This window comes from Sphaeramia orbicularis, chromosome 2 (genome assembly GCF_902148855.1).
Source record: "Sphaeramia orbicularis chromosome 2, fSphaOr1.1, whole genome shotgun sequence".
In the NCBI taxonomy this organism is placed as follows: domain Eukaryota; kingdom Metazoa; phylum Chordata; class Actinopteri; order Kurtiformes; family Apogonidae; genus Sphaeramia; species Sphaeramia orbicularis.
Genome location: NC_043958.1, coordinates 24325390 through 24351656, shown reverse-complemented (window position 1 = coordinate 24351656; position 26267 = coordinate 24325390). Strand labels below are relative to the sequence as shown.

General features: G+C 37.9%; 1 protein-coding gene and 1 long non-coding RNA gene across 2 annotated transcripts in view; one reads left to right on the top strand and one right to left on the bottom strand.

Annotated features, from left to right (window-relative positions):
- LOC115433075 (E3 ubiquitin-protein ligase Midline-1-like) overlaps positions 1–18343 on the top strand; it is a 192862-nt gene extending 174519 nt beyond the window's left edge. Inside the window, exons 8-10 of the mRNA XM_030154286.1 lie at positions 8257–8418; positions 10425–10632; positions 17121–18343. Coding sequence (XP_030010146.1) covers positions 8257–8418; positions 10425–10632; positions 17121–17469 — 719 coding nt within the window. The 3' untranslated portion in view covers positions 17470–18343. The remainder of the gene's footprint in view (positions 1–8256; positions 8419–10424; positions 10633–17120) is intronic.
- A 293-nt stretch (positions 18344–18636) lies between these two features.
- On the bottom strand, positions 18637–19335 carry LOC115433082 (uncharacterized). Its single transcript, XR_003937305.1, has 2 exons — positions 18994–19335; positions 18637–18963 (listed from the first exon to the last, which is right to left on the bottom strand). It is a non-coding gene; the product is annotated as an uncharacterized LOC115433082 (long non-coding RNA).
- Positions 19336–26267: the final 6932 nt, after the last annotated feature.

The following is a 26267-nucleotide window of genomic DNA, read 5'->3' as shown; positions in this document are numbered from 1 at the left end:
CCTCCCTCTCTCCCTCCCTCCCTCCCTCCCTTTCATCCTTCCTTCCATCCTTCCTCCCTCCCTCTCTCTCCCTCCTCCCTCCCTCCTTCCCTTCCATACTTCCTTCTTTCCTTCCTTCCATTTTCTCTTCCTTCATCCTCCCTTCCTTCCTCTCTCCCTCTCCCCTTCTTTACTTCTTTCCTTCCTTCCTCCTTTCTTCCCTTCCTTTCTCCCTTCCTCCCTCCCTGCCTTCTTTCCTTCCTTCATCATCCCTTCCTTCCTCCCTCTCTCCCTCCCTCCCTTCCATCCTTCCTCCCTCTCTCTCTCTCCCTCCTCCCTTTCTTCCTTCCTCCCTCCCTCCTTCTTTCCTTCCTTTTATCTTCTCTTCCTTCCTTCATCCTCCCTTCCTTCCTTCCTCTCTCCCTCTCCCCTTCTTTACTTCTTTCCCTCCTTCCGTCCATCCTCCCTCCCTTCCTCCTTCCCCTCCCTTCCTTTCGCCCTCCCTGCCTTCTTTCCTCCCTTTCTCCCTTCTTTTCTCCCTCCTTCCCTCCCTCTCTCCCTCCCACTCTTACTTCCTTTCCCCCTCCCTGCCCTCTTTCCTTCCTTCCATCCTCCCTTCCTTCCTTCATCCTCCCTTCCTTCCTCCCTCCCTCCCTCCCATCCTTACTTCTTTCCTTCCTTCCTCCCTCTCTCTCTTTCCCTCCTCCCTCCCTCCCTTCCTTCCTTCCTTCCTTCCTTCCATCTTCTCTTCCTTCCTTCATCCTCTCTTCCTTCCTTTCTCCCTTCCTTACTTCTTTCCTTCGTTCCATCCTCCCTCCCTCCCTCCCTCCCTCCCTGCTTTCTTTCCTTCTTTCCATCCTCCCTTTCTCCCTCTCTTCTTTCCTCCCTTCCTTCCATCCTCCCTTCCTTCCTTCCTTCCTTCCATCTTCTCTTCCTTCCTTCATCCTCCCTTCCTTCCTTCCTTTCTCCCTTCCTTACTTCTTTCCTTCGTTCCATCCTCCCTCCCTCCCTCCCTCCCTGCTTTCTTTCCTTCTTTCCATCCTCCCTTTCTCCCTCTCTTCTTTCCTCCCTTCCATCCTCCCTTCCTTCCTTCCTTCCTGCCTTCCATCTTCTCTTCCTTCCTTCATCCTCCCTTCCTTCCTCTCTCCCTTCCTTACTTCTTTCCTACCTTCCATCCTCCTTCCCGTCCTTCCTTCCTCCTTCCCTCCCTGCTTTCTTTCCTTCTTTCCATCCTCCCTTTCTCCCTCTCTCCCTCTCTCCCTCTCTTCTTTCCTCCCTCTTTCCCTATTTTTAATTTCAAACAAGAGAGGCCTCAACATCAATCACATGTACACACACACACACACACACACACACACACACACACACACATATATATATCCTCACAGTTATGCATTGTGTTAACTATTTGCTGTATGGGAAACTTATTTGTGGTTTTAGCTTTTGACTGAGATGCAGTAAATGAGTTAGTAGGTTCATTTTCTGTCAAACCAATTTCCTCAGTTTTCACTTAAATGACATTATAAGACATTGATGGAGTTATCAGTGTCTGCGGTTTTGCTTGTGTCAAATCAACATGACAACTGCATTATGTGAAATGTGGATAAGGTTAAGCCTAATTATTTTATTATGTAAAAAACAAACAAACAAACAAAAAAAAAACGTGCCATTCTGGTGTGTTCTGGAAGCATTTCTCAAAAGAAGTACTTGTAAAATATTATTGCTCAGACTTCTTTGAAACACTTCAGTATGCTGCTGTTGGTGAGCTCTTTTTCACTTTGCTGAGTCTGCAGTTCTTCAGTCGGTCCCAGGACACATTCCTGTACCGACTGTTCACAAAATGTGGACGTATACATCCTGGACCACCTCTGAATACATCCAGTGTGACCACATTTGAAAGATCCCACCTGGCATTAGAGCTGTATGCATACTTTCAGATCTCTGAGGACAGATATTAAAGCCAGGGCGTCTAATTTAAAAGAATACTTAGACACAAACCAGCAACCGCAGGTGGAAAATCTTACAGCTGAATCTGGTCACTCTTTTGCTACGTTTACACATGACTGAGTATTTTTGAAAACTGAGATTTCTCTCTGCGGTTGCGCTAATGTTTACACGACAACAACGAGCATGCGCACCGAAAATGAAGCTTTCTAAAAACTTCGACCAAAGTGGAGATTTCGGTAAATCTCCATTTTTTGCCTTTGCATGTAAACAAGGGAAAACACGAAAATGAATATTCTCAGATGGACGTCGCAGTTTTCAAAGAAAATATTCAACCACTTCACGTGATGATACAATAAACAACAACAACAAAAAAAGATATAGTGATAAAGATCGTATTAAATGGGAGTTGAATGTGACCCTTTCATGCAAGAATTATGAGAACCTTATAGTTGAGTTTTGTTTTTTTTTCCTTTGGAGTGTTTTTATTCCACCTTAGGCATGAAAAAAACAATGAGATTGAGGGTTTTTTTCATAGATTTACAAAAACGTCCACTCAGCTACACCATGAATTTTATTCTTGAAGCAAAGAAACATGTATTTAAAACCCAATATGATAAAGTCATATGAAAACAGTGAAATTAAACCATGTTTAATGCAGCTAATCTTATGTTTTCTCACATTTTAACGTATTCTAATACTAGTTATATACTAGTTAGTTATTAAATATTGATGTTTCTAAACTATATGGACAAAAATATTGGGACACATCATGGTTACAGCTGTAATATGTCCTTTTCATGCTGATTTGAGATATAAACATCAATATTAACAATCAATATGATCTTAACCCTTTCCTGCATGAATTATGAGAACCTTAATCAAGATTTTTTTTTTCCTGAGTGTTTTTATTCCTCTGTAGGCATGAAAAAAAAAAAAAAAAAAAAAACCAATGTGATTGATTTTTTTTTTTTTTTTTTTTTTAAATCAACCTGTTTTTCATGGAGTTACAAAAACGTCCACTCAGCTACACCATGAATTTTATTCTTGAAGCAAAGAAACATGTATTTAAAACCCAATATCATAAAGTGATATGAAAACAGTGAAATGAAACCATGTTTAATGCAGCTAATCTTATGTTTTCTCACATTTTAACATATTCTGATACTAGTTATTACTCACTTCATGGAGATAATACACAAAAAATAAATATTAACAATTGATTTCCACTCAAGAACCAATCAAGAACAGCAAAGTTACAGTAATGGTATGAATTGCAGTTTATGAGATGATGCATAAGTGTCCACTGTGTTGAATGATATGGAACTAAAACAACAAAACCCATGAATATACAAGAGAACAGCTGGAGAAGAACTGTTCACCAGAGTGACCACTATGCATGAAAGGGTTACATTTTACTCTACAATGTCAGGTGAATATCATACATCATACATTATGAACCAAAATGGAGAAGACAAAAAGTAATGTTGCAGGTTGTTTTGCTTGAAGAATCTTTTATTTTTGCAGATGTGTCCTTCTTTGTACTGAACAGTCAGGTCAGGTTCGTGTTTGCTGATCTTGGAGAAAAAGGTCAGAAAAAGATCTTATCTTGCAGCTTTGTGGTAAAAGCGAGCTGAGTTAATCTTGGTTATAAACTTAGGGACTTTCTGTGGTCAAGAATTGCTCAAGTGTTAGAACTAGACGTACTTACGGAAACTCTATGCAGTGTAAGCTAAACTGTTGGTGCAAATGTCAAACCAAGGTGTGATTAACTCAGGTGAATTTTCAAAATGTGTTTTTTCTCAGAATTAGCTTACGTGGAATTCTTGAAGTAAGCTGCGACATGTTTTACCCAGCAATAAGTGTTCAACCAATCATTGAGATTATGTACCAAATATGGAAGTCTTCCAAGTGACTGAAGACTATAAAATGTAATGATGAGATGAGAAAAAGTAGGAGACAAATAGTGTGTTTGATGCTAGACTAATTGATAACTGACTTCTTCCTTTTTTGTAACTTTTTTCTATTTTTGCCTGAAGCAATAAATCAAGTTTTGTTTTAACTTTTTAAAATCTCAAACCTTCTTTTTTGGTGAGTTCTTCCATTTCTCCTGGGTTGGTCCGTCTATCCGAAACATAACTGGTGAGTCAACTTAAATTGCGCGACCCCCCCCCCCCCCCCCCCCCCTCTGGGGCAGCCTGAATTTAACCGGACAGCGTTTTTTACGGAACTATTGGAGTAAGATGGAGAAACACCGGCGGTCATGTGTTCCACATGGGCACGCAGTTTAAGTCAGAGCAAAGCGGAATAAGTACCCGGTGTATGAAATATAAGGATGTCTGACGCGCTAAATTCATTAACCGAAATTAATTGTGGTTTTTGAGATTTACTGTTACTGGCGTGTTCAAGAATATACAGGACATAAACACAGATTTTTCCAAAAATGATCACGTCTGCACAAGGTTTTATCTTTAAAACGGACAGGGCTACGTGTAAATGTAGCATTATTTACGCACCTACACCAAATTATGACCTGACTTTGGTTTTACAGCCTGTAAAAGACATCTAGACTAATTGATAACTGACGTCTTTCTTTTTTGTAACTTTTTTCTATTTTTGCCTGAAGCAATAAATCAAGTTTTGTTTTAACTTTTTAAAATCTCAAACCTTCTTTTTTGGTGAGTTCTTCCATTTCTCCTGGGTTGGTCCGTCCATCCAAAACGTAACTGGTGAGTTAACTTAAATTACACGACCCCCCCCTCTGGGGCAGCCTGAATTTAACCGGACAGCGGTTTTTACAGAAGTATTGGAGTAAGGTGGAGAAACACCGGCGGTCATGTTAAAGTCAGAGCAAAGCGGAAAGAGTACCCGGTGTATAAAATATAAGGATGTCTGACGCGCTAAATTCGTTAACCGAAATTAATTGTGGTTTTTGAAATTTACTGTTACTGGCGTGTTCAAGAATATACAGGACATAAACACAGATTTTTCCAAAGACATTTTTTTAATAAAAATGTGTCAAATGCATTTTGTAATAAATTTCTCAAATTGTAATAACTTCCTACATAATGCGAAAAAATTTACTACATAATGCATTGACGTAGTTTATTACAAAATGCGTCAATTTATTATATAATGCGGCTTTATTACAAGATGACATGACATTCTTATTACATTTTGAACTTTTATTACATAATGGGAATTTATTACATAATGCGGCTCAACACGTGATCGTTTTGAACCGGCAACCCTGAAGTTACCCACATGCGCAAAAGCGGTCCTGACATAATCCGTGACCATGCAAGCATACACTGTGTTCACGAAAGTAATTTTTTATTTATTTTTTGGTGACATTTGTCGCATTTCAGTGACATAAAGGCCGGATAAATGCAACCTGGCTGTTCAGACTGAAGTCGCATTGTAAAATATTAAATACATGAGGTCCTCGGGTTACGCGGTACTTGACCTACGCTGTTTCGACTTTACGACGCCTGAGTCTCGTCCGCCAGTTTATCTCCAGCCCCATAGTGTAGAGTCTGTGTTTGTGCTCCGTAATTTTCTCGGTATCCTCACCTTTTTCACCCTCCTTTTTCACATCATGGCCCCAAAAAAGAAAGCAGGATCTTCTAGCGATGCTGGTCCAGCCAAGAGGAAAGCCATTACGATGGAAACGAAGCTAGATATCATCAAAAGGTCGGAGAAAGGCGAGACGCCGACGAACATCAGTAAAGCCTAATACGTGTATTTGGATATTTATTTAGAGATTTAGGGGGTATTTAGGGGGTATTAAAGGGTTAATTCTGACTTACGCGTGAATTTGGGTTACGTCGCCAGTGTAGGAACGGAATTCGTTCGTAACCCGAGGACTTCCTGTACATATTGGATTTAGGACCACATATGAAAGTGGCCTGGGTCGGATTTGAAAAATCAGATTTGTGCTGTTCAAACTGTCTTTAACACATCGGATACAGGTCACATATGTGCAAAAACAAAAAAATCGGATTTGCCTGCAGTCTGAACGTAGCCTAAGAAACAAAGTAGAACAGTAGTGTTTCTTTTTGTAACTGCTGTAATTGTTATAGATGTGACTGAGGAGTAATTTAGTCTGTTCATATACTAGTTTGTCTGACTGAGCATGTTTTTGGACTTTTCGTGAATATCCAGGGAAAGACTCCAGGGAAATCTAGGGGAAAACTTTTTTTTTTTTTTTTTTTAATTTATTGGTTCATTTAACAGTGACATTGTACATTAATTAGCATGAGTTAGTGTGGACAGATGGTTTAATTGTTACCCTAGAAGGCAGACCTGGCTGTTCAGACTGAAGTCGCATTGCAAAATATTACATTGTATTATATATTATTATATTACAATTATACATATTGGATTTAGGACCACATATGAAAGTGGCCTGGGTCGGATTTGAAAAATCAGATTTGTGCTGTTCAAACTGTCTTTAACACATCGGATACAGGTCACATATGTGCAAAAAACAAAAAAAAATCGGATTTGCCTTTTTTTTTTTTTTTTTTTTTTTTTTTAATTTATTGGCTTATTTAACAGTGACATTGTACATTAATTAGCATGAGTTAGCGTGGAAAGATGGTTTAATTGTTACCCTAGAAGGCAGACCTGGCTGTTCAGACTGAAGTCGCATTGCAAAATATTACATTGTATTATATATTATTATATTACAATTATACATATTGGATTTAGGACCACATATGAAAGTGGCCTGGGTCGGATTTGAAAAATCAGATTTGTGCTGTTCAAACTGTCTTTAACACATCGGATACAGGTCACATATATGCAAAAACAAAAAAATCGGATTTGCCTGCAGTCTGAACGTAGCCTAAGAAACAAAGTAGAACAGTAGTGTTTCTTTTTGTAACTGCTGTAATTGTTATAGATGTGACTGAGGAGTAATTTAGTCTGTTCATATACTAGTTTGTCTGACTGAGCATGTTTTTGGACTTTTTGTGAATATCCAGGGAAAGACTCCAGGGAAATCCAGGGAAAAACTTATTTATTTATTTATTGGTTTATTTAACAGCGACATTGTACATTAATTAGCATGAGTTAGCGTGGACAGATGGTTTAATTGTTACCCTAGAAGGTAGTTCAGACTGAAGTCGCATTGCAAAATATTACATTGTATAATACAGGGGTTGGACAAAATAATGGAAACACCTTAAAAAATCAACAAAATATAATTTAATATGGTGTAGGTCCGCCTTTTGCGGCAATTACAGCCTCAATTCTCCGAGGTATTGATTCATACAACTTGTGAATTGTTTCCAAAGGAATTTTAAGCCATTCTTCAGTTAGAATACCCTCCAACTCTTTAAGAGACGATGGCGGTGGAAATCGACGTCTTACTTGAATCTCTAAAACTGACCATAAATGCTCAATAATGTTGAGGTCTGGGGACTGTGCCGGCCATACGAGATGCTCAACTTCATTAGAATGTTCCTCATGCCATTCTTTAACAATTCTAGCTGTATGGATTGGGGCATTATCATCTTGAGGTGAAGGTGTTTCCATTATTTTGTCCAACCCCTGTATATTATTATATTACAATTACAGATATTGGATTTAGGACCACGTATGAAAGTGGCCTGTGTCAGATTTTTCCAAAAACGATCACGTCTTATCTTTAAAACAGACAGTGTTACGTGTAAATGTCGCGTTATTTACGCACCTACACCAAATTATGACCTGACTTTGGTTTTACAGCCTGTAAAAGACATCTATTTGCAGATAAAAAAGAAAAAAACTGTGAAGTCAGTTCAGGGTGGTCTCTATAGAAGATGGTGGAGTGGACAGCTTTCAGTTTTTAGAAGTGGTTTTGCAGCGCTACAGTGCAAAAGAATAAAAAACACATAAAAGAATCCCACATAGCAGGGAGAGCGTAGTGCAGCTTTGCAGCCAACGAGGTGTGAAGGATTTCCTCTTGTGCCTTTTCACACCTCCTCACCTGTTCCTTATGCCTCAGGCTGCAACATAACCGATCATTTAGTATCCTTCCCTCACAGCTGTACATCTCTGTAGGATACAAAGATGAAAATAGTTTTCCTCTTTAGAGTGACGTCCTGGAAATTCTTGCAGTTTGAAGACACTTCTTAACCTACATAAGCATATTCCTTTTAATAATAATAAAAAAAAAAAAAAAGGTCTAATTGGTAAATGCTAAATCAAATGACATTTTTAGAAACTGTTTAAAGTCAAAAATGAAAACTCGGAGTCATTAAATTAATTGGCTCGACTCTAACATCCCTTCCTTCTCATTTGTCGCTTTTTCTGCTTATCTCGTCCTACTTTTTCTTTTCCTCCCAGGTCTTTGCAACTCACTGGAGAGCTGGATGATTGTTCCCAACATCAAGCAGAACCACTACACAGTGCACGGTTTGCAGAGTGGCACCAAGTATATCTTTGTTGTCAAGGCTATTAACCAAGCGGGAAGCAGAAGCAGTGAACCGGGGACTCTGAAGACCAACAGTAAGTTCATGAGGATCGAAACTGAACACTTTTTAATAGGATTGACCTTTACGTACAGTTTATCTGCGCGCATTCACTTGGTTTAATATTCAAATTGTTCAGTTTGAAATAGATCTTTAAGTAGAAATGAATTGGATGCAACCTCCTGTACCGTAGATCAGTGGTTCTCAACTGGTTTGGATTCAGGACCCGCTATCACCCCTCAATGATGACGACTTAAACTTTTTAATGAAAAGATGGTGTGTTTTGAATCTGAGATAATACAGAATATCACCGTATGAAAACATAAAAGACAAGTTTAACCCTCTGGTATCCCATCCAGCAAGGCCCTTACTAAGCACCAAGTGTGAAATAATGTCCCAAAAAAATTTTCATACAGTTTGTTTTTAATTCTTTTACACTTTTTTTCTATTTCATCAACTTGAGCCATAAATAAAAATACCAAATACTCAATAATTGTCACATTTTTAAACCCTTTAAATGCTGTGTTCGTAATGTAAACAAACCATTTTTTTGGATGCAAAAAACACAAAAAAAATATTTTTTGCAGTACACTACATAAAAAGTGGATCACATATTATTTGATTTTTTTCATCCTGGCATATGTCAATGATTAACTCCAACTTTGGTTAATTTGCATTATTATTATTTTTGGCGCTAGGTCAAATGTTCAAAAATACTAGCATCTGTCACCAAGTGTGCCAAAAATGCACACCTATAAATCAAACTATTAAATATAATGTATTGATTTATTTTTCTGCTCTAATTTGATTTTATTTTTGTAAATCAAGGTCAGCCCTAATCATACAGATCAAATAATCATTCATTTAGATTTTTTTTAACCCTTTAAACAATCTATTTTCATCATGATGTCACTACATTTTTTGATGCAAAAAACACAAAATATGTTTGTTTGTTGTTGTTTTTTTTTTTTTTTTTTCAAAATACTACATAAAAATTCGATCACATATTATTTGATTTTTGCAGCCTGGCATATGTCAATGATTAACAGCAACATTAACAACGTTAATAAATTCATTTAGAATCTCACTTCTCAAATGAAGCCCAGATATCAGGTCAGGTTTTTTTGCTAATTTGATTTTGAAAAATTTGATCTTCTCACAAAATATAATATTTATTTTTTAAAAATATAATAATTAATACCAAAATAAGATTGGTAAGCACACTTCATAAAACTTGTGACTTGATTCCTGTTAGGTACAATGGTGTATTCACCGCAGATGTAGCAGAATACGTCGGGCTTATTTTTGCAAGATCTTCTAGTCGAAGCCATTTCATTCACCTGTAATATTAAAAAAAAAAAAAAAACAAACATTAATCATAAATTGGCAAAAGTAAAATCTTCAGAACTTGTTTATTGCAAGAAATATGAAAGAATTTGTATCATATGATGTGAAAATGTCCATAAATGTAAGCAAAAATGGTAAAAAGCCAATATGTAGCATAGTTCAGAAAGTTGACCTGATTGAGCAAAATTAATGTGATTTTTGGATTCAGCACACCAAAATTATCCTAAATCAGCTAAAAAAACTTCAACAATACATTTGTTGTTGACCAGTGTTATCATTATTATTATTATTATTATTATTATTATTATTATTGTTATTATTATTATTATTATTATTATTATTATTATTATTATTATTATTATTATTATCATCAATCATCATTATTATTATTATCATTATTATTATTATTATTATTATTATTATTATTATTATTATTATTATGTATTAACAAATAACAAACTGAACCAAAAACAATACCCCTTGCCTCCCCTTCAGGGGATGGGGTAATAAAGCACAGGATTGTTTTTTGTTAATATTAATTTCAGCCCAGAGAAAGCCTCGCAACCCACTGAAAACGGGTTCGCGATCCAAAGGTGGGCCACGATCCACCAGTTGAGACTCACTGCCGTAGATCTCAATGCCTCCCCCCATGTTGTGCTAAAATCAATGTGTTTTCCTTTTCTTTTCCATCCTCAGGCCAGCCATTTAAGCTGGACCCCAAATCTGCTCACAAGAAGCTGAAGGTCTCCCATGATAACCTGACAGTAGAGAGGGATGAAACCACATCCAAGAAAGGCCACAGCCAGGAGCGTTTCACCAGTCAGAGCAGCTACGGCGTGGTGGGGAATGTTTACATTGACAGCGGGCGTCACTACTGGGAGGCTCTGATTGGAGGGAGCACATGGTGAGTTCAACATGTCTACAGACTCCCAAAAAAAGAGTAAAAATACCAATACTAAATACTCCAGATTAACCCAAAAAGACCCACCTGAAACCAAAACTATCTACTGATGTAAACTGTTTAATACCTACTGATCCACTAATCCTATCAATACATGTAAATAATTGGTGTAAAATGCAGTTTTTCATCTTTTCATGGTCATCAGATATGACCCATTTGGATGTTCAGAGGCTCCGTAGTTACCATGGAAACACCGTCATCTTTGACAACATTGATTCGCCACTAAAACCCATGGAGTGTGATCAATGACAGTGGATGGAGATCTTTTAGTTGATATATTTTGTTGAAAAAGTAACTTTTTGTTCACTTTATTCTTTTTCTGATATAATAACCCTCAACTTAAATCTGAGCTTTTAAGAACATCTACGTGATTAGTCCATTAATTATAGGAAAATACCTGATTTTCACCGACAAAATACGAAAAACAGAGGATAATATTGTAACAAATGGTGGGTTACAAAAAAAATGTTTTTTGCAAGTTGTCTAGGTTTTTTCAACTGAATTAGGACCATTATTCACCACTAAATCCAAAAAAATGACATCTGTTTTTGTCAATCAGGTCAGGTTTTTTTGCTAATTTGATTTTGAAAAATTTGATCTTCTCACAAAATTGATTACATTTTTGCAACTTTATCTGTTGATTTTTTATATAGTTCTGACCCAAAATAGGTTTTAAGAGAAAAAAAAAAATTTGATCACTTGATTCCTGTTAGGTACAATGGTGTATTCACCGCAGATGTAGCAGAATACGTCAGGCTTATTTTTGCAAGATCTTCTAGTTGAAGCCATTTCATTCACCTGTAATATTAAAAAAAACATTAATCATAGATTGGCAAAAGTAAAATCTTCAGTATTCGTTTATTGCAAGAAATATGAAAGAATTTTGTATCATATGATGTGAAAATGCCCATAAATGTAAGCAAAAATGTTAAAAAGCCAATATGTAGCATAGTTCAGAAAGTTGACCTGATTGAGCAAAATTAACGTGATTTTTGGATTCCGCACACCAAAATTATCCTAAATCAGCTCAAAAAACTTAATAAATTTGTTGTTGACCAGTGTTATATAAGTCTTTATAGTTCACTTATAGAAATACTCTGAAATTCAAACTTTCAACCTTAGCGTGTTATATTTAATCATGTAGAAAATCAAGGTCAATGAAGTTAACATATTTGGTTCCTTGCTCATAAGTGGCAAAAAAAAAAAAAAAATCTGAGAAGTATATATAAAAATACAAGAAAAACATATACCATGAAAGGAACATGTATTTACCTTACCTTACAAAGCAGGTACACTCACTTTTCATGCGGAGGTGGACCTCACAGACTCTGTAGACCACATTAGACCTGAGATTGTTGCCTCACTGTCTTCACTGTTACTGTTGCACTGTTGTCACTGTCTTGTAATGTGTGCAGAAATTACCAAAAATAGTCACTTGCCCGATAAAGGGTTAAGAAAGAAAGGTTAAACTTGTAAAATTGTTTGGAAACTGACAAAAAAGTAGCACTGGGTCTTTATGGGTTAAAGCTGCGGGAAAGTTTCGTGACCAATTTTTCATCAAATCTGTAAAACCTCAGTCATAGCCTAAGTATCATGAATCCGTAAGTCTTCCTGTGATTACTCACCTGAATCTCTTGCATTACGGTGAACAATTTCGAAGTGTACTCCACCATAAACAAACCATTTGTTTACAAACAGAGCCGGTAGGTAACTCGGGCATCTTTGGAATTTTTTGCGATGTCCATTGTGGGAAGCGGAGGTTCGCGTAGCCACCTGGCAGAGGCAGCTGCAACAGATGCGGTAACAGCTGGAGCTCTGCTTCCCTTGAGCTGTTTCCACGTTTCAACCGTTTCTGCATCATGTTTACTGCAGCTATATGATATCATATGGCTGCACTGCCGCTGCTGCTGCCAGGCGGCTGCACGAACCTCCGCTTCCCACGAGGCATGTCACGACAAAATTCCAAAGACGCCCCAGTTACCTACCAGCTCTGTTCGTAAACAAATGGTTTGTTTATGGTGGAGTACACTAAAAAACTGTTCACCGTGAAGCAAGAGATTCAGGTGAGTAATCACAGAAAGACTGATGGATTTGTGATACTTAGGCTATGACAGGTTTTACAGACTGGATGAAAAATTAGTGACAAAAGTCTCCCGCACCATTAAGTTGAAATGTATGAATCAATGACTATTACAGTGTCGTGGTTAAGATTTATTTAGGTTTAACCACAAAATATCATGGTTTGCATCCACTGAAAATAATTTACACTTAGGGTGTATTCACACCTGAAAAGTCCTTTGGTCCACTTATTTGATTTGGATCAAATGCGGACTTTATTTTTTTCATTTGGGTCGGATCGCATTCACATCGCACTTTTTGCAAGTGGACCAAAATGCGTGAACAGAAGCACACATGTGACGAACTGCGCTAGCATTGGACAGAAAAGTCGGGGGCGGGGTGAACCAGAGATGCCGGTGTTGACGAAAATAATCGTGGTACCCCTACATACAGTTATCAGTTTCGGAATATAAATAGTATTTTCACTGACACAAATTTTCGAAAATAATGTTAACACTCAAGAAAAGCTCAGTCGGAGCCAGTTTCATAATACGGGCATCTGACCAAACGTCAATGGCACATTCAGTCTCCTCGTTGCTCCACATCTGTCCACAGCTCATGGCTGCTGCTCTTAGCTCTGACCACCCGTAAACCTCGGCTACTTCCAGCAGCTACGGTGGCTCGTCAAGCACAAAAAGGCGCAAGATTCCTTGGTTTGGTTCGGTTCGAGGTCGGTTATACTCACACCAGAAGTGAACCGGCCCGGAGTCCATTTGGAAGAGGTGGTCTCGGTCTGCTTGTTTGGTTCGAATCAGAGTTCGCATGTTTGTATTCACACCTAAAAAAAAAGTCCGGACTTTCTGGGGAAACGAACTCTGGTCCGTTTTAAACGGGCCAAACGTGGCAGGTGTGAATACACCCTTAGATTTGATCAGGCTGGACCTATCACAGTGTGGCCCTGGTGTGACCTGATATGACAACAAACTGCCACCTCCTCTTCAGATTGGTCTTTCCACATAGAAGACCAAACGCTATAGTCTTGGTTGGAAAAATTCTTCAATGGAACATAATGTTCTGGAACATGGAGACCTGCCCTAAGAGTTGAACAACAATAATACTGTTCTCTGTTTATGAGCCACTGATGTGTGTGAAGGACATACGTCGTACACTGCCTTTACGTTCTGAACTGACCTTCTCACCCATGTCCTTGAGCTTTTTTCAGACTGCATATATGCTTTGCCTCACTGCAGATTAAGTAATTGTTCATTTGTCTGGTATAGTTGACATTGGTCGGCAGTGGATTCATTCATGACTGCACTGTTATGATCTTTAAATGCATAAAAATGTTCTAACTGATCTGTTGCATTTCATCTGGTCAAGTCAATCCCAAAAATCTGTGGATGTGATGATTGCCAGACAATTAAAAAATCTTGCACACACTATATGTTCGGGCAAAAAAAGGGAACAAATAGCTTCCCTGACAGCCTTATTAGGAAATAAATATGCCATCCCATATTTCTGATAGAATTTGGGGGGTTTAATTTACCACCTGGCTCAATGTCTCATGTGTTTTTGTGCTGTCTAGTTGCATTAAGACACCTTTTGTTAAAGCCCCTTCAATTTAAAAAATGGAGATCACAGGCAATGCCAGGCTACTTTAGAAATAAATTAATGACAAAAGTAATAAAATTATGATGAATGTAATCGCATCACATTAAAAAAAAACATGTAATGGAAAGGTTTAGGATTGTAGCTAGGGCTTAAATTGGAAACTAAGAAACCATCATAATTACAGCAAGAAAAAACAACTCGATTAGGGTTAGGAAAGGATCATGGTAAGGGCTGTCACTGACGACCATATATATGTATATAGTTCAAAAGTAGCAACATGTAGCTTCAGTATGAAATGGAATATGTACAATAATTTCCTGTTTAAATCTACAAAGTGAAATCCAGTGATTCCAGCATTGCTCTTAACTTGTTTTTTCCTGCACTTATTCACAAAATTAACCCTTCATAGTTCACTCATAGAAATACTATGAAATTCAAAATTTCAAATTAAGTGTATTACTTGAGGACATAACAAGACTTTAATACTTTTGTGGAGAAAAAAAAAAAAAAAGTTGAAAATCAAGGTCAATGAAGTTACCATATTTGGTTCCTTATCCGTAAGTGGCAAAAATAAAAATAAAAAATCGAAGAAGTTAATATAAACAACAAACTCCGCCCCTTGCATGTATTGTAGCTTATTTTGGCATCAATCCAGCTGATGTTATCATGTCTATGTGTGTGTTGATGTTAGCATACTCAGTTTTTGTATTGTACTTCAGTGTGTACTGTGTTTAGCTTAGGGTAGGGTTGTAAATGTGCCATTATTTTATGTAGGTATTTTAAAACTAAATTTTAGACATATATTTTCCTTTTTTTTTTTTTTAATTAGCCTTAGATTTTTGTCAATTTTAATGTATTCATTAATTTATTAAAATTACGAACATCATTGATTGTTTTTAGAGCGAGAAACAGACTTTTGCCAGCAAATTTGCAGAGATTATTTGTTTTAGTATCACAGGATGAAGAACATAGAAGGAGGCTTAATTTTAAACAGCAAAGGGTTCGGACTAATGTAAAGAAAATGTGTATTTGTGTTGTGGGTGTATTATATATTGATTTATTTTTCTGCTGTAATTGGATTTTATTTTTGTAAATCCAGGTCAGCCCTAATCATACATATCAAATGAAAGAAATAGATGCTAGTCTGGTAATTTTCTTTTATTTACAATGTGCGCATTTTAGTTGGTGGCCAGAATTTTAAAGATCATGCACAAATGAACAACTTTTGAATTCTGACCTTATTTAAACTGTGAAAAATAATATGAAGTTTTTTAAAACAAAGTGCAAAGTGTGCCTAAAAGGTGCATTTGGATACCGGAGGGTTAAAGACGACAAACTGTTCTCTATTATCCAGGTAATGTATCAGCCATTTGAGGGCAACATTCTGGATTTCAACTTATGGTTGTTGGATTTGTTTTATTTGCATTGACTATCATGTAAACTGTTTACTGTAATAGCTGTAATGGCAACTTATCTGATGGAAGCAGATGTTTCAAGAACGGGGCAGGTATTAGAAGTTTTCTTCATCCTGCTCCTTAACCAATCATTTAAATTGGAATGAACGAATTACATGAAAATGAAATGTTCATTTTAACCTTCTTAAGCATTTCAACTGTCCATTTAGGTTTCTTTTTTGTCAGACTGTGTGAGCTTTTTTTTTCTTTATACAGGGTGACACAAAAAAACGGGAACTTTTTAACAATCCAATAAAACCAAGAGTGATGGAAGAAAAATATTTTATTCATAGTAATTGAAACCTTAAACCATGCCATTTAAGAAACAATGATGGAATTTTCATTTTTTAAAAAAAATTACTTCCTGTAGATGGCGTCCTCCTGTACGAATGCATTCTTGAAATCTGCTGTTGAGATTCCTCATCGACCGCTGCAACATCTCAGCTGGGATACTGTGAATTTCATCCTGAATTCTCTGTTTTAACTCATCCAGAGTTCTTGGTCGAGTCGTGTACACTTTACTCTTGAGATAGCCCCACAAGAAAAAAATCCCAAATGGACAAATCTGGCGATCTAGGGGGCCAGGGAACGTTACCGAATCTTGAGATCACACGGTTACCGAACAATTCTCGCACAGCCGCCAATGGTTACTAAAATGGGGGTGTGTTTACTTGCTCAAGGTCACTGTCTCGCAGTGCTACCACTTGCTCATGTCTGCCAATGCGCACTTCAAAAATTCTCATTTTTTTGGGTCACCCTGTACTTATACAGGGTGACCATAGTAACCATTGGCAGCTGTGCGAGAATTGTTCGGTAACCGTGTGATCTCAAGATTCGGTAACGTTCCCTGGCGTCCTAGATCGCCAGATTTGCCCGTTTGTGATTTTTTCTTGTGGGGCTATCTCAAGAGTAAAGTGTACACGATTTGACCAAGAACTCTGGATGAGCTAAAACAGAGAATTCGGGATGAAATTCACAGTATCCCAGCTGAGATGTTGCAGCGGTCAATGAGGAATGTCAACAGCAGATTTCAAGAATGCATTTGTACAGGAGGAAGTCATTTTTAAAAAATGAAAATTCCATCATTGTTTCTTAAATGGCATGTTTTAAGGTTTCAATTACTATGAATAAAATATTTTTCTTCCATCACTCTTGGTTTTATTAGATTGTTAAAAAGTTCCCGTTTTTTTGTGTCACCCTGTATGTTCAACACAGTGACAAGAAAAGGTGAAAAAGGCACAGGCGGTAAAAAGACAGATTTTGTGGGGGGTTTTTTTTGCTTGCAAGTAACAGAATTTTCCTTGTCAGGTACGCTGTGGGGATCGCATACAAGTCAGCCCCGAAGCACGAGTGGATTGGGAAAAACTCGGCCTCCTGGGTACTCTGCCGGTGCAATAACTCCTGGGTGGTACGTCATAACAGCAAAGAGTTGGCCATCGAACCGTCGCCGCATCTGCGTCGCGTCGGAGTCCTGTTGGATTACGACGCGGGTTACCTGACCTTCTACGACGCCGTGGGCTCCCAGCACCTGCACACGTTTCACGTCTCTTTCGTCCAGCCCGTGTGTCCCGTGTTCAACGTGTGGAATAAGTGTCTGACCATCCTCACCGGTCTACCCATTCCTGACCATCTAGAGGGACTGGAACCCCACAACTGAACAAATACACCCAAGTATTCTGGTTTAATCGTATTAAAGCTGCACTGGGCTGAATTTCTTCGAAAAAATATGCCTTTCCCAGCTTCTATTATTCATTTTCTCTATTCTAAAATTAAATTCTGGTCGTGTGCACTTTTTACCCAGAACGGTGACAGTGAAATATAAACAACAGCTAGCAAAAAAAAACTCCAGCCAAAGAAAGGTCACAGGTTGTTTTCTTCTCTATTGGGTCTCCTTGCTCTTAAAGAATACATATTCCCCTTTTTTCTTGCCTGATCTGACTTGGCTGAAGCCTTTTTTTTTTTTTTATCAAATATTAGTAAGCAAGACAGTTCTTGCTATTTCTTTTTTGCAAATTTGTCCAGTACAGCTTTAATGTACTATGAAAAATGTTGCAGTCCAGCGCTAAATGAGCCACCTCGAAGAAGGTCTGAGCTTTGGGAGCTGGTTTTGAACAGTGCATTGTTTGTTATTGTCAAGTTTTCATAAGGAAAACACAACACGGGTTTATGTCGTCTTTGAAAATTTAGTGAGAGCCTTTTTCTAGATAGATGACAAAAGAAATCAGGACAATAAATGGACGGTGTTGGGCCAGAAATTGCTACTCTTAGGCACTTTGGCCAGCGATGGGTATGTTCTGTGACAACTAGGAAACAAGCCACAAATCAATTTCTAATTTTCTTTCTCCCCTTTTTTTTTTTCTTTTGTACAACACCTTATCAGAAATAGCACTTTGAAAATCCCCAAAAGTACACACTGCACATACACACACACCGCTACGCTAATCAATCATGGTTGCTGGAGAAGGGTAGAAAAGTAGATGCGTATTTTGTAAATTCATTGCTTTCCCCTTATCTTTCCTTTGTTTGTTGAAAAAAAAAAAAAAAAAAAAAAAAAAAAGGAACCAAAGTAGCCATTGCTGTTTGTTGAGATGTCTTTACAGAAATTGTATGCTAAGTTAATAAATGCTGAATTATTTTTTAAAAAGTGACAGAGGAAATTATGCTAGCGTTAACTGCAGGAATTCCAATTAATGTAGAAGACGTCTTTGTTCTTTGCACATTGTTCATACTTAAATAGTTTTGTAGGAAATGCCTAAAAAATTAATTTTGGTGCAATTAACATGCAGTCATACTGGGAAAATGTTGTGTTCAGTTTGAATTATTGTGTTTTTTTTCTGTTCTTTTTGGCAACCACACAAGCCTAGACATTATCATTTAATGTGATGCATATTATGTAAGTCGTGTTACAGTTGTAGCCCCAGGTTATCTTTGAAACTGAAGGGTAAAATGCACATTTGGGTGTTTTTTTTTTCCCAGTTTTATGATATAAGCCACTGGCTGTTTAGTGAGTCATATTCATGCTGGAGTGCCAGTACTTCAGAAACATTCATTTGCATTTAATGAGTTATCCTTTCAGTTAGTACAATAGTAATTTAAAATACAATATTTGTTCATCGGATCATGGTCGATGTATTATTTTCTAGGTTAAAACCTCAGTCGCCCCTAAAAGCTAAAAGTGGACCACACTTCCTTTAACAAAACCATGCATACAAGTAGATGTCACCAGGGTGTACCTCACTCTTTACCATAACCAACGGCTGGATCTGATAATAGCAACTTCTGTTCCGTCTTCACCCCATAATCGGACAATAATTGGACTAAAACAACAAACCTAATATGGATGATCAGCAGCTTTTGAGACTGATGGTCAAAAATTCTAATGTTTATTGCTAACATAGAGAGGTGAAGTCCCAAGGTTCCCTGGGAAAAAAAGTGTAGATATACCGTAAATTTCGGACTATAAGCCGCTACTTTTTTCCCACGCTTTAAACACTGCGGCTTATACTCTGACGTGGCATATACGATGATTTTACCTTATAGCCTGCCACACCCCAGGGATGTAAATACAGTAGGTTTTCTCCTATTACAACATTTTAACAACTTAACCTTTATAAAGTTAATATTAACACACACAAAAGGGGAAATTTTAAGGAAAAATAGTAAACCTTCAAATGTTAATATTGTTTCACAAATATACAAAACAAAACTGAATGAAAACACCCAACAAAGCTCTCCAGAGACCATCATAAATTTAAAGCATCTCAGAATTAATGCGCACGTCGTGCGTAATGTTAAATGAAAATGATATTACAACAGACGTAATTACTTGTTTTTAATCTTTATATTTTAAAAATAAATTAAAAGTCCTACTCTAACGAAAAACAAAAATTTGTTCACTTTCAAGTGTCTTTCAAGTTATTTTAAGTCCATGAATCCACAGCCGGCGCAAAAGCAAGTCAATCCCGATTTGGCACGAATCCAAAGGAACCCCGATAAGTCCACCGACAAAAAAAAAAAAAGAAAGAGAAAATGTGCTTTTATTACTATCCTTTTATTGCCTCGTTTTTTGTCTTTTGTTTTTTAATCATCATATTAACAACGAATCAACCTATAGATATGACACAAGCTCACACATATCAGACCCATTTACATACAGGGAAGAATTTCATTTGAACTCAAAGAAAACCTTTATCCAATTACCGTCCAGTTTTGACGCAATGAAAAAAAAGGTTCCACTCGGTCCCACAGACTCCCATAGAAGCCAGGCTTCAACGGGGAAATGCACTGACCATAGATCGTATGAGGAAACAGCGCAACGGGAATGTATGAGAAGTGAACAACATGGAGTCTGATGATCTGTGATAAAGCTGATTCTGAACGAACTCGTCTGTGAGATGAACGTGTTCTAACACATGTGTAGTCAATGAAATGTCAACACAACCGAACATATTTAACCATTTAATTTTCAGAATGATAGGGGAAGCTGGGCTTCTCTTGCAGTCTATGAGAAATCGCCACTGGTGGACACCGGCTTATAAACCGGCGCGGCTTATATGTGTACAAATTTGATTTTCTTTCTAAAATTAGGGTCTGCGGCTTATATTCAGGTGTGGTCTATTCTCCCGAATTTATGGTATATATTTATGCGATTTGTTGGGGGGATGCGGGGGATCAACTCCCCTCTGGTTTTTACATCCCTACTTCTTCTCAATGAATTTCATCCTTGAGGGGGACAACCAACCAATTGCATTAACAGCAGGTTGTGATAGTTTTCTTACTCCTATATCCTACATTACTGGTACTAACATTCACCTGAACCGAACTGTCGGCAGTTTCAGAATTCGCAAGCGTCCCCATGCATTGGGGACATAAAGGGGGAGTAAACGTGAAAAATTCATAGGGCCCAGCATTTGTGTATGGGGGGGGGGGCATAGAGCAGTGGAGGGGGTTCAGTGGATACAAGTTAGAAGTTGCGAAATGTCGCGTAAGATCTGCTGTATAATAGAGGAATAGAACCTGGGAGTTGGACGTTGAAAGTATGTAAAGTTTCACTTTCGTTTCACGCCAGCGTTAGTTACGTTATGCCCCATTTCCACTACGTGGTATCGGCTCAATTTGACTCGACTCGGCTCGGCCCGGCCTTTTTTGCGTTTCCATTATGAAAAAGGACCTGGAATCTGGTACCCGGTACTACTTTTTTGGTATCACCTCCGCCGAGGTTCCAGGACTGGGGACCAGACACTAAAAGGTGACGTGTACACACTGCGGACCACTGATTGGTCAGAGAGTTTTCTCTGTGACCCACCGTTTTACAAAAAACAGATGCGGGAGTGGACAGTAAATATAGCGGTACATTAATCCACATGATAACAGCCCAAAACTACACCATGGTCGGTCAAGGAGATTCAGTCTTAGGGGCCGTTTACACGGCGTCGGATTCAGTCGACTCCGGGAAGATTTCATCGCGGATTAGCCTTCTGTTAACATGGAAACGGTGCTTAGAGTGCCTGAAACTTTTGATACCAGGGTCCAGGGTGGAATGTTATCGATATGCTCCGCATTTCAGCTCCGTGTTAACGCGAATCGGAGCGTTCCGGGGTAAAATATGATGTCACCGCATGCGCGCGCAGCCAAGAACCGCCAGTTAACCCACTCCAGGCCAGTTGGTGGCGGTAATGCGCCTCCAAGCTGGTTTGCCAGCCTCTATGACACAATAAAGCTGCAGAAAAAGAAGGAACAACCACAACAACAATGGCCGGTTTCAGAACAACATACGTGCTGCTAACTGTGCTCAGCTCGTCTGTCCAGACAAAGAAGTCCTGCGTCTTTGTACGACCACTCGCCATTGTTGTTTGTAAATAGTGTTGTCCGCCTCTTTTTCTTCTTCTTCTTCTTCTCCTCATTTAAAGGCTGTCTAAACCGGAAATCGTTTGTGCGCAGGCGCGTGTTTTACCGCCACTGTTTCACTACAGCTCTACATCGCCAGCTACTGGTCTGGCATGGCCACTACAGCGTATTCAGCCGTCCTCGCGGACTCATGTTAACGCAGATCGTTATCATAGCAGCTTCGTCTTAACGCGGAATGATTTTATAACGCAAAGGAGAAATCTTTGCGGAGTGTTGCCGTGTAAACGTACCCTTAGGTGGCCGACGTAAAAATTCAGACGAGACAACATGCAACGAGCGAGTTTATCAGCGACTCTCTGGACAGACGACACGGAAGTAACGCGCTGCATCGCTATGACGACCAGGTACTGTAAAGTCGGTAGTATCTTGTAATGGAAACGCTCTCCAGGAATACCGAGCCGAGTCGAGCTGGTTCAACGTAGTGGAAACGCGGCATTAGTTCTGGACCGCACCCCCACGTATATAACTGCCCCCCCCAACCCCACTCAGTTTTAATGGTGCCATCATTTAAACAAACAATTTTAGATGCTTGTTATTATAAGTTTACAAGTCAAGAAAGATGCAGTTTGATATAAATGAGGTAAACTATCAGGCTGAAAATACGTAAATGCAAAGACTAAACACCCAAAACCAGTGGCGATGTCATTGTAAATATCCCTCTAGGAGTCACTAGCTGGGTTTCCAAAATAAAAGCGATATTTCCACAATTTCGACAAAGCACTTGTAGGTGTTTTCATTGAAGAGCATTTGGCTTCCGATGAGTGATTCTTGTAAAGTCCCCTTTCGCGACATATTGTAATTCTGGTAAAATACTAGCGACCTGTTTTGTGTTCTGTGAGCAAAACCACCGTGCACAGATATGTGAAAATGCGTAAAATGTGTTTCCATTACACTTCTGTATCAAAACATCTCAAAAACCACCTCATGAGAGTGTAAAACCTTTTTTGCGATCTTTGACATTACTAGTTTTCTATTGCGCAATTTACATTTTGTGCGTGAAGATGTCTCTGCAGCTTCAACGTGACCAGACTTGTAGTTATTTTCATCTCTTTTAATACCTTTTGACGTAACTCTTGAGGTGAAATACGCCGAGGAAACAACATCAGCGTAATCAGTTGAAACGAGAGACGCAGTCAACTAAGCCATTTCATCCAAAACTAGTTGTTTCTTTATTATATTTACCACAATTTGTGACTTTTTGGACTCGAAATTTATATTTTACATTGACAAACATTTTATCTCTGAGAGTAAGGGGGCATACTAAAAAATCCGGGACTTCACATCTCTACTGACATTTTATAGTTTTTTTGGTCAAATTTAGTTGGATTTCTTGACGCATCTTAAGTGTTATTTCTTCCTTGGTTCTATCTTAGAATTGGAAGTCAGGTGAAGATTTCAGACTCTGCTTCAATGAGATCCAGCCACTGATTGAAGCATAAAGGCCATGATAATGTTTAAAAGGGACTGGCATTCCTCACTGTAAATAAAAAAAAAAAAAAAAAAAAAGTTTTGGTTGTATATCTCAGTGTTGCTTTGTTTCAAATCCCGGTACATTTTTATTTCAACTACGTCATGGAGGACAAATAATTCTAATTCTGTGTTTCCTAGGAATTAAATTGTATGTTTCATTGTATGCAATACAAATATATAGTGTTTATTTTAATGTCTCCGTTTGAAAGTTATGACCATGGTTGTTATATGTTCTGTCTCTGTGGACATTTTTATGGAAAACAGAATATGAGTGCTTACATCACTGTTGTCTGAGAAGGTCAAATAATAAACGCTGTTCCTTTTCACATAAGAGTGTTTTCTTTTTCATCACACGGTATGAATGTCAAGAGCTGCTTTCACTTTCTTTCTTTTTTTTTTTTTTAACTTCCATACCTATTCAAATGTGGATCATTTTGTATTAATTGACTCTATCTACACAGTTGCTTATATCGCTGTGGATAAACAATTTTAGAGGTGTATTTTGTTAGAGATGTCTGCTCAAATCAAGGCTGAGATGATGTATGCTTTTGTAAGTAATGAAAGATTTGAGTGCATTTACATTGAAAGGATTTACTTACAGTTTTGAGATTCAAAAGTTAACTCCAGTAGGGGGCAGTAGTGAAACAAAGCACAATTAACGTCGCTACCACATCAATGATAGTCTTAAAGGTAGGGTAGGCGATCCTGGAGAAATAGTTCAAGTAAGCTACATTTGGAAAATACGGAATTCAAAAGTCCAAACCCCTTTCGTCAGACTTCCCCCCGAAGCCACGCCTCCACTGTATTGATTGTACTCGCAGAAGGGGGAGGGGGGAGGGACAAATGGCAGTTGAATTTGATAGACATATCGCCATTCAATCATTTCGACGGGTCGGTTAAATGATCGGATGGTGTTTTTTCAGTCCTGTCCGTTCCACAGGTGACTCTTTTTTTTTTTTTTTTTTTTTGTGTGTTAGAGTATTTAATTAATTGGTTGCAATCGGGGTGTGAAGGGGATTTTATGCAATATAGTAAAAAAAAAAATGCTTCAGGAAAACATCTCCTACCCTGCTTTTAAGTTTATTGTATACAGTTATGGTATCGTATCAACAGTGCTGTACAAGTTACTTCCAAACTGTAATCCACTACCAACTCATTTTGGTTCAAGGGCCATATTTAGCCCAATTTGATCTCAAGCGGGCCAGACTAGTAAAATAATGACTTAATAACCTAAAAATAATGACAAATCCAAGTTTTTATATTTGGTTTAGTAAAAAATAAATAAATAAAAAAAGAAATAAATTATGAAAATATTTACATTTTACAAAAAAGATGTGGATAACCTGAAAAAACAGAAATTTTATTTGAAAAATTTGCGCAATTTTAACAATATTATGCCTCGACTTATTATTTATACATGTATATTACACTCAATGTTACATAAACATTTGGTAACAGGCAGAATATTGTTAAAATTCTGGAGTTTGGAACTAAAATTTTGAACAATTTCTACAATATTACATCTGTTATTATTATTAACACAACTACAGATTACAGCAGATCCATAAATGCACAAAATATTTAGTAACAGGCAGAATATTGTTAAAACTGCACATTTCGGGTAGTTCATCTTTTTTATTTATGTATTTATTTGCATTTTATTGTGAAAGACTAGTTTTGTAAATGTAAAAATTTTCACACTTTAAAGTTTTTTTTTTTTCACCTAAATTTTTTCCACTTAATGTAACAAAGAAAATTTGTCGTCATTATTCATGGGTTATTGTGTTGTTATTTTTACTTGAGATCACATTGGTCTGTATGTGGAACCTGAACCAAAATGGTCTGGACAACCTGGACTGTTCAGGTTCATTTTTGCACTTTCATCCTGCAGGGCCGGAATGGAACCTTTGGCGGGCCCGATTTGGCCCCCGGGCCACATGTTTGACACCTGCGCACTACACATTACCTATTAATGTTATTTAAAAGTTATTCCTTACCTTACAATATTACTGTCTCAGAATTGTAATGACTCCAGTATTACTAGAATAGAATAAACCCCCCCCCCCTTTCCCCCAGTACAAGAAATAGGAGACCCTCGGGATACATAAAGTTGCGCCCCGAAGTATATATGGACAGATAGCTCAGTAAGTAACATTACGGTCTACGATGTTCAAATCCCAACAGGAATGCTCGCATTTTCACAAACATCTTACATGTTCAAACGGGGCACGGCGCCGAAGATAAATCCGCAATTGATAAAGAATTTTAGCTAGTCATAGAAACGTTAGCTTACCTTGTTGATCACAGGGATCATGCTAACTAGCGTTTTGAAAGTAGGGTTAGGGTTAGTAATGAGCGTCTTCTGCCGTCGTCACCCATTGGCTGAACACAAACAGGAAGTAGAACTTTCCTGCTGCATTTTTGATTCCTTAAGGTCTCACGGTCTTGCTGTTTTTTTCTTTTTTTTTTTTTTTTTTTCATTTGAGCAATTAAATAAGAGGCGAAAAGTGTGTTGTAACGCAAGACCTATTGGACATGTACCGAGTAAAGTATTACTGAAAATTGATTAGTAATGCCTTACACTACTGAGTTACAGCAATAAGTAATCTGTTACTGTAATGCATTACTTTTGTAACGTGTTACTCCCAACGCTGATCGTCAAGTCAAAATAACACTACATTACAACTATAAATCACCTCCCTTTGGCATTCATTTTTTCCCCTTATAGTTTGTTTTGTCAGCGCTGGAACTAAAACTATGACCTGGTTTGTCCAAACAAAATCAGAACTCTGACTGTTTGTTCTGAAATGCTTAACAGTGGGGATTTTCTGCCTTTAATAAGTCCCGCTACGTCGCACTGTCACCAGTGTAGAACAAACTTTTTCAACCCTGAAAACATGAGGTTTTTGGCAACTATCAAACCTTCTTCACTTTTGAAAAAGTACATTGTAGCAATCTGCTCATGCTGGGCCCTTAACCCCCCGGTATCCTGTCCACTAAGGCCCTTACTAAGCACCAAGTGTGCCTTTTTGGCACACTTGTGGAATAATGTCAAAAAAAATTTCATACAGTTTGTTT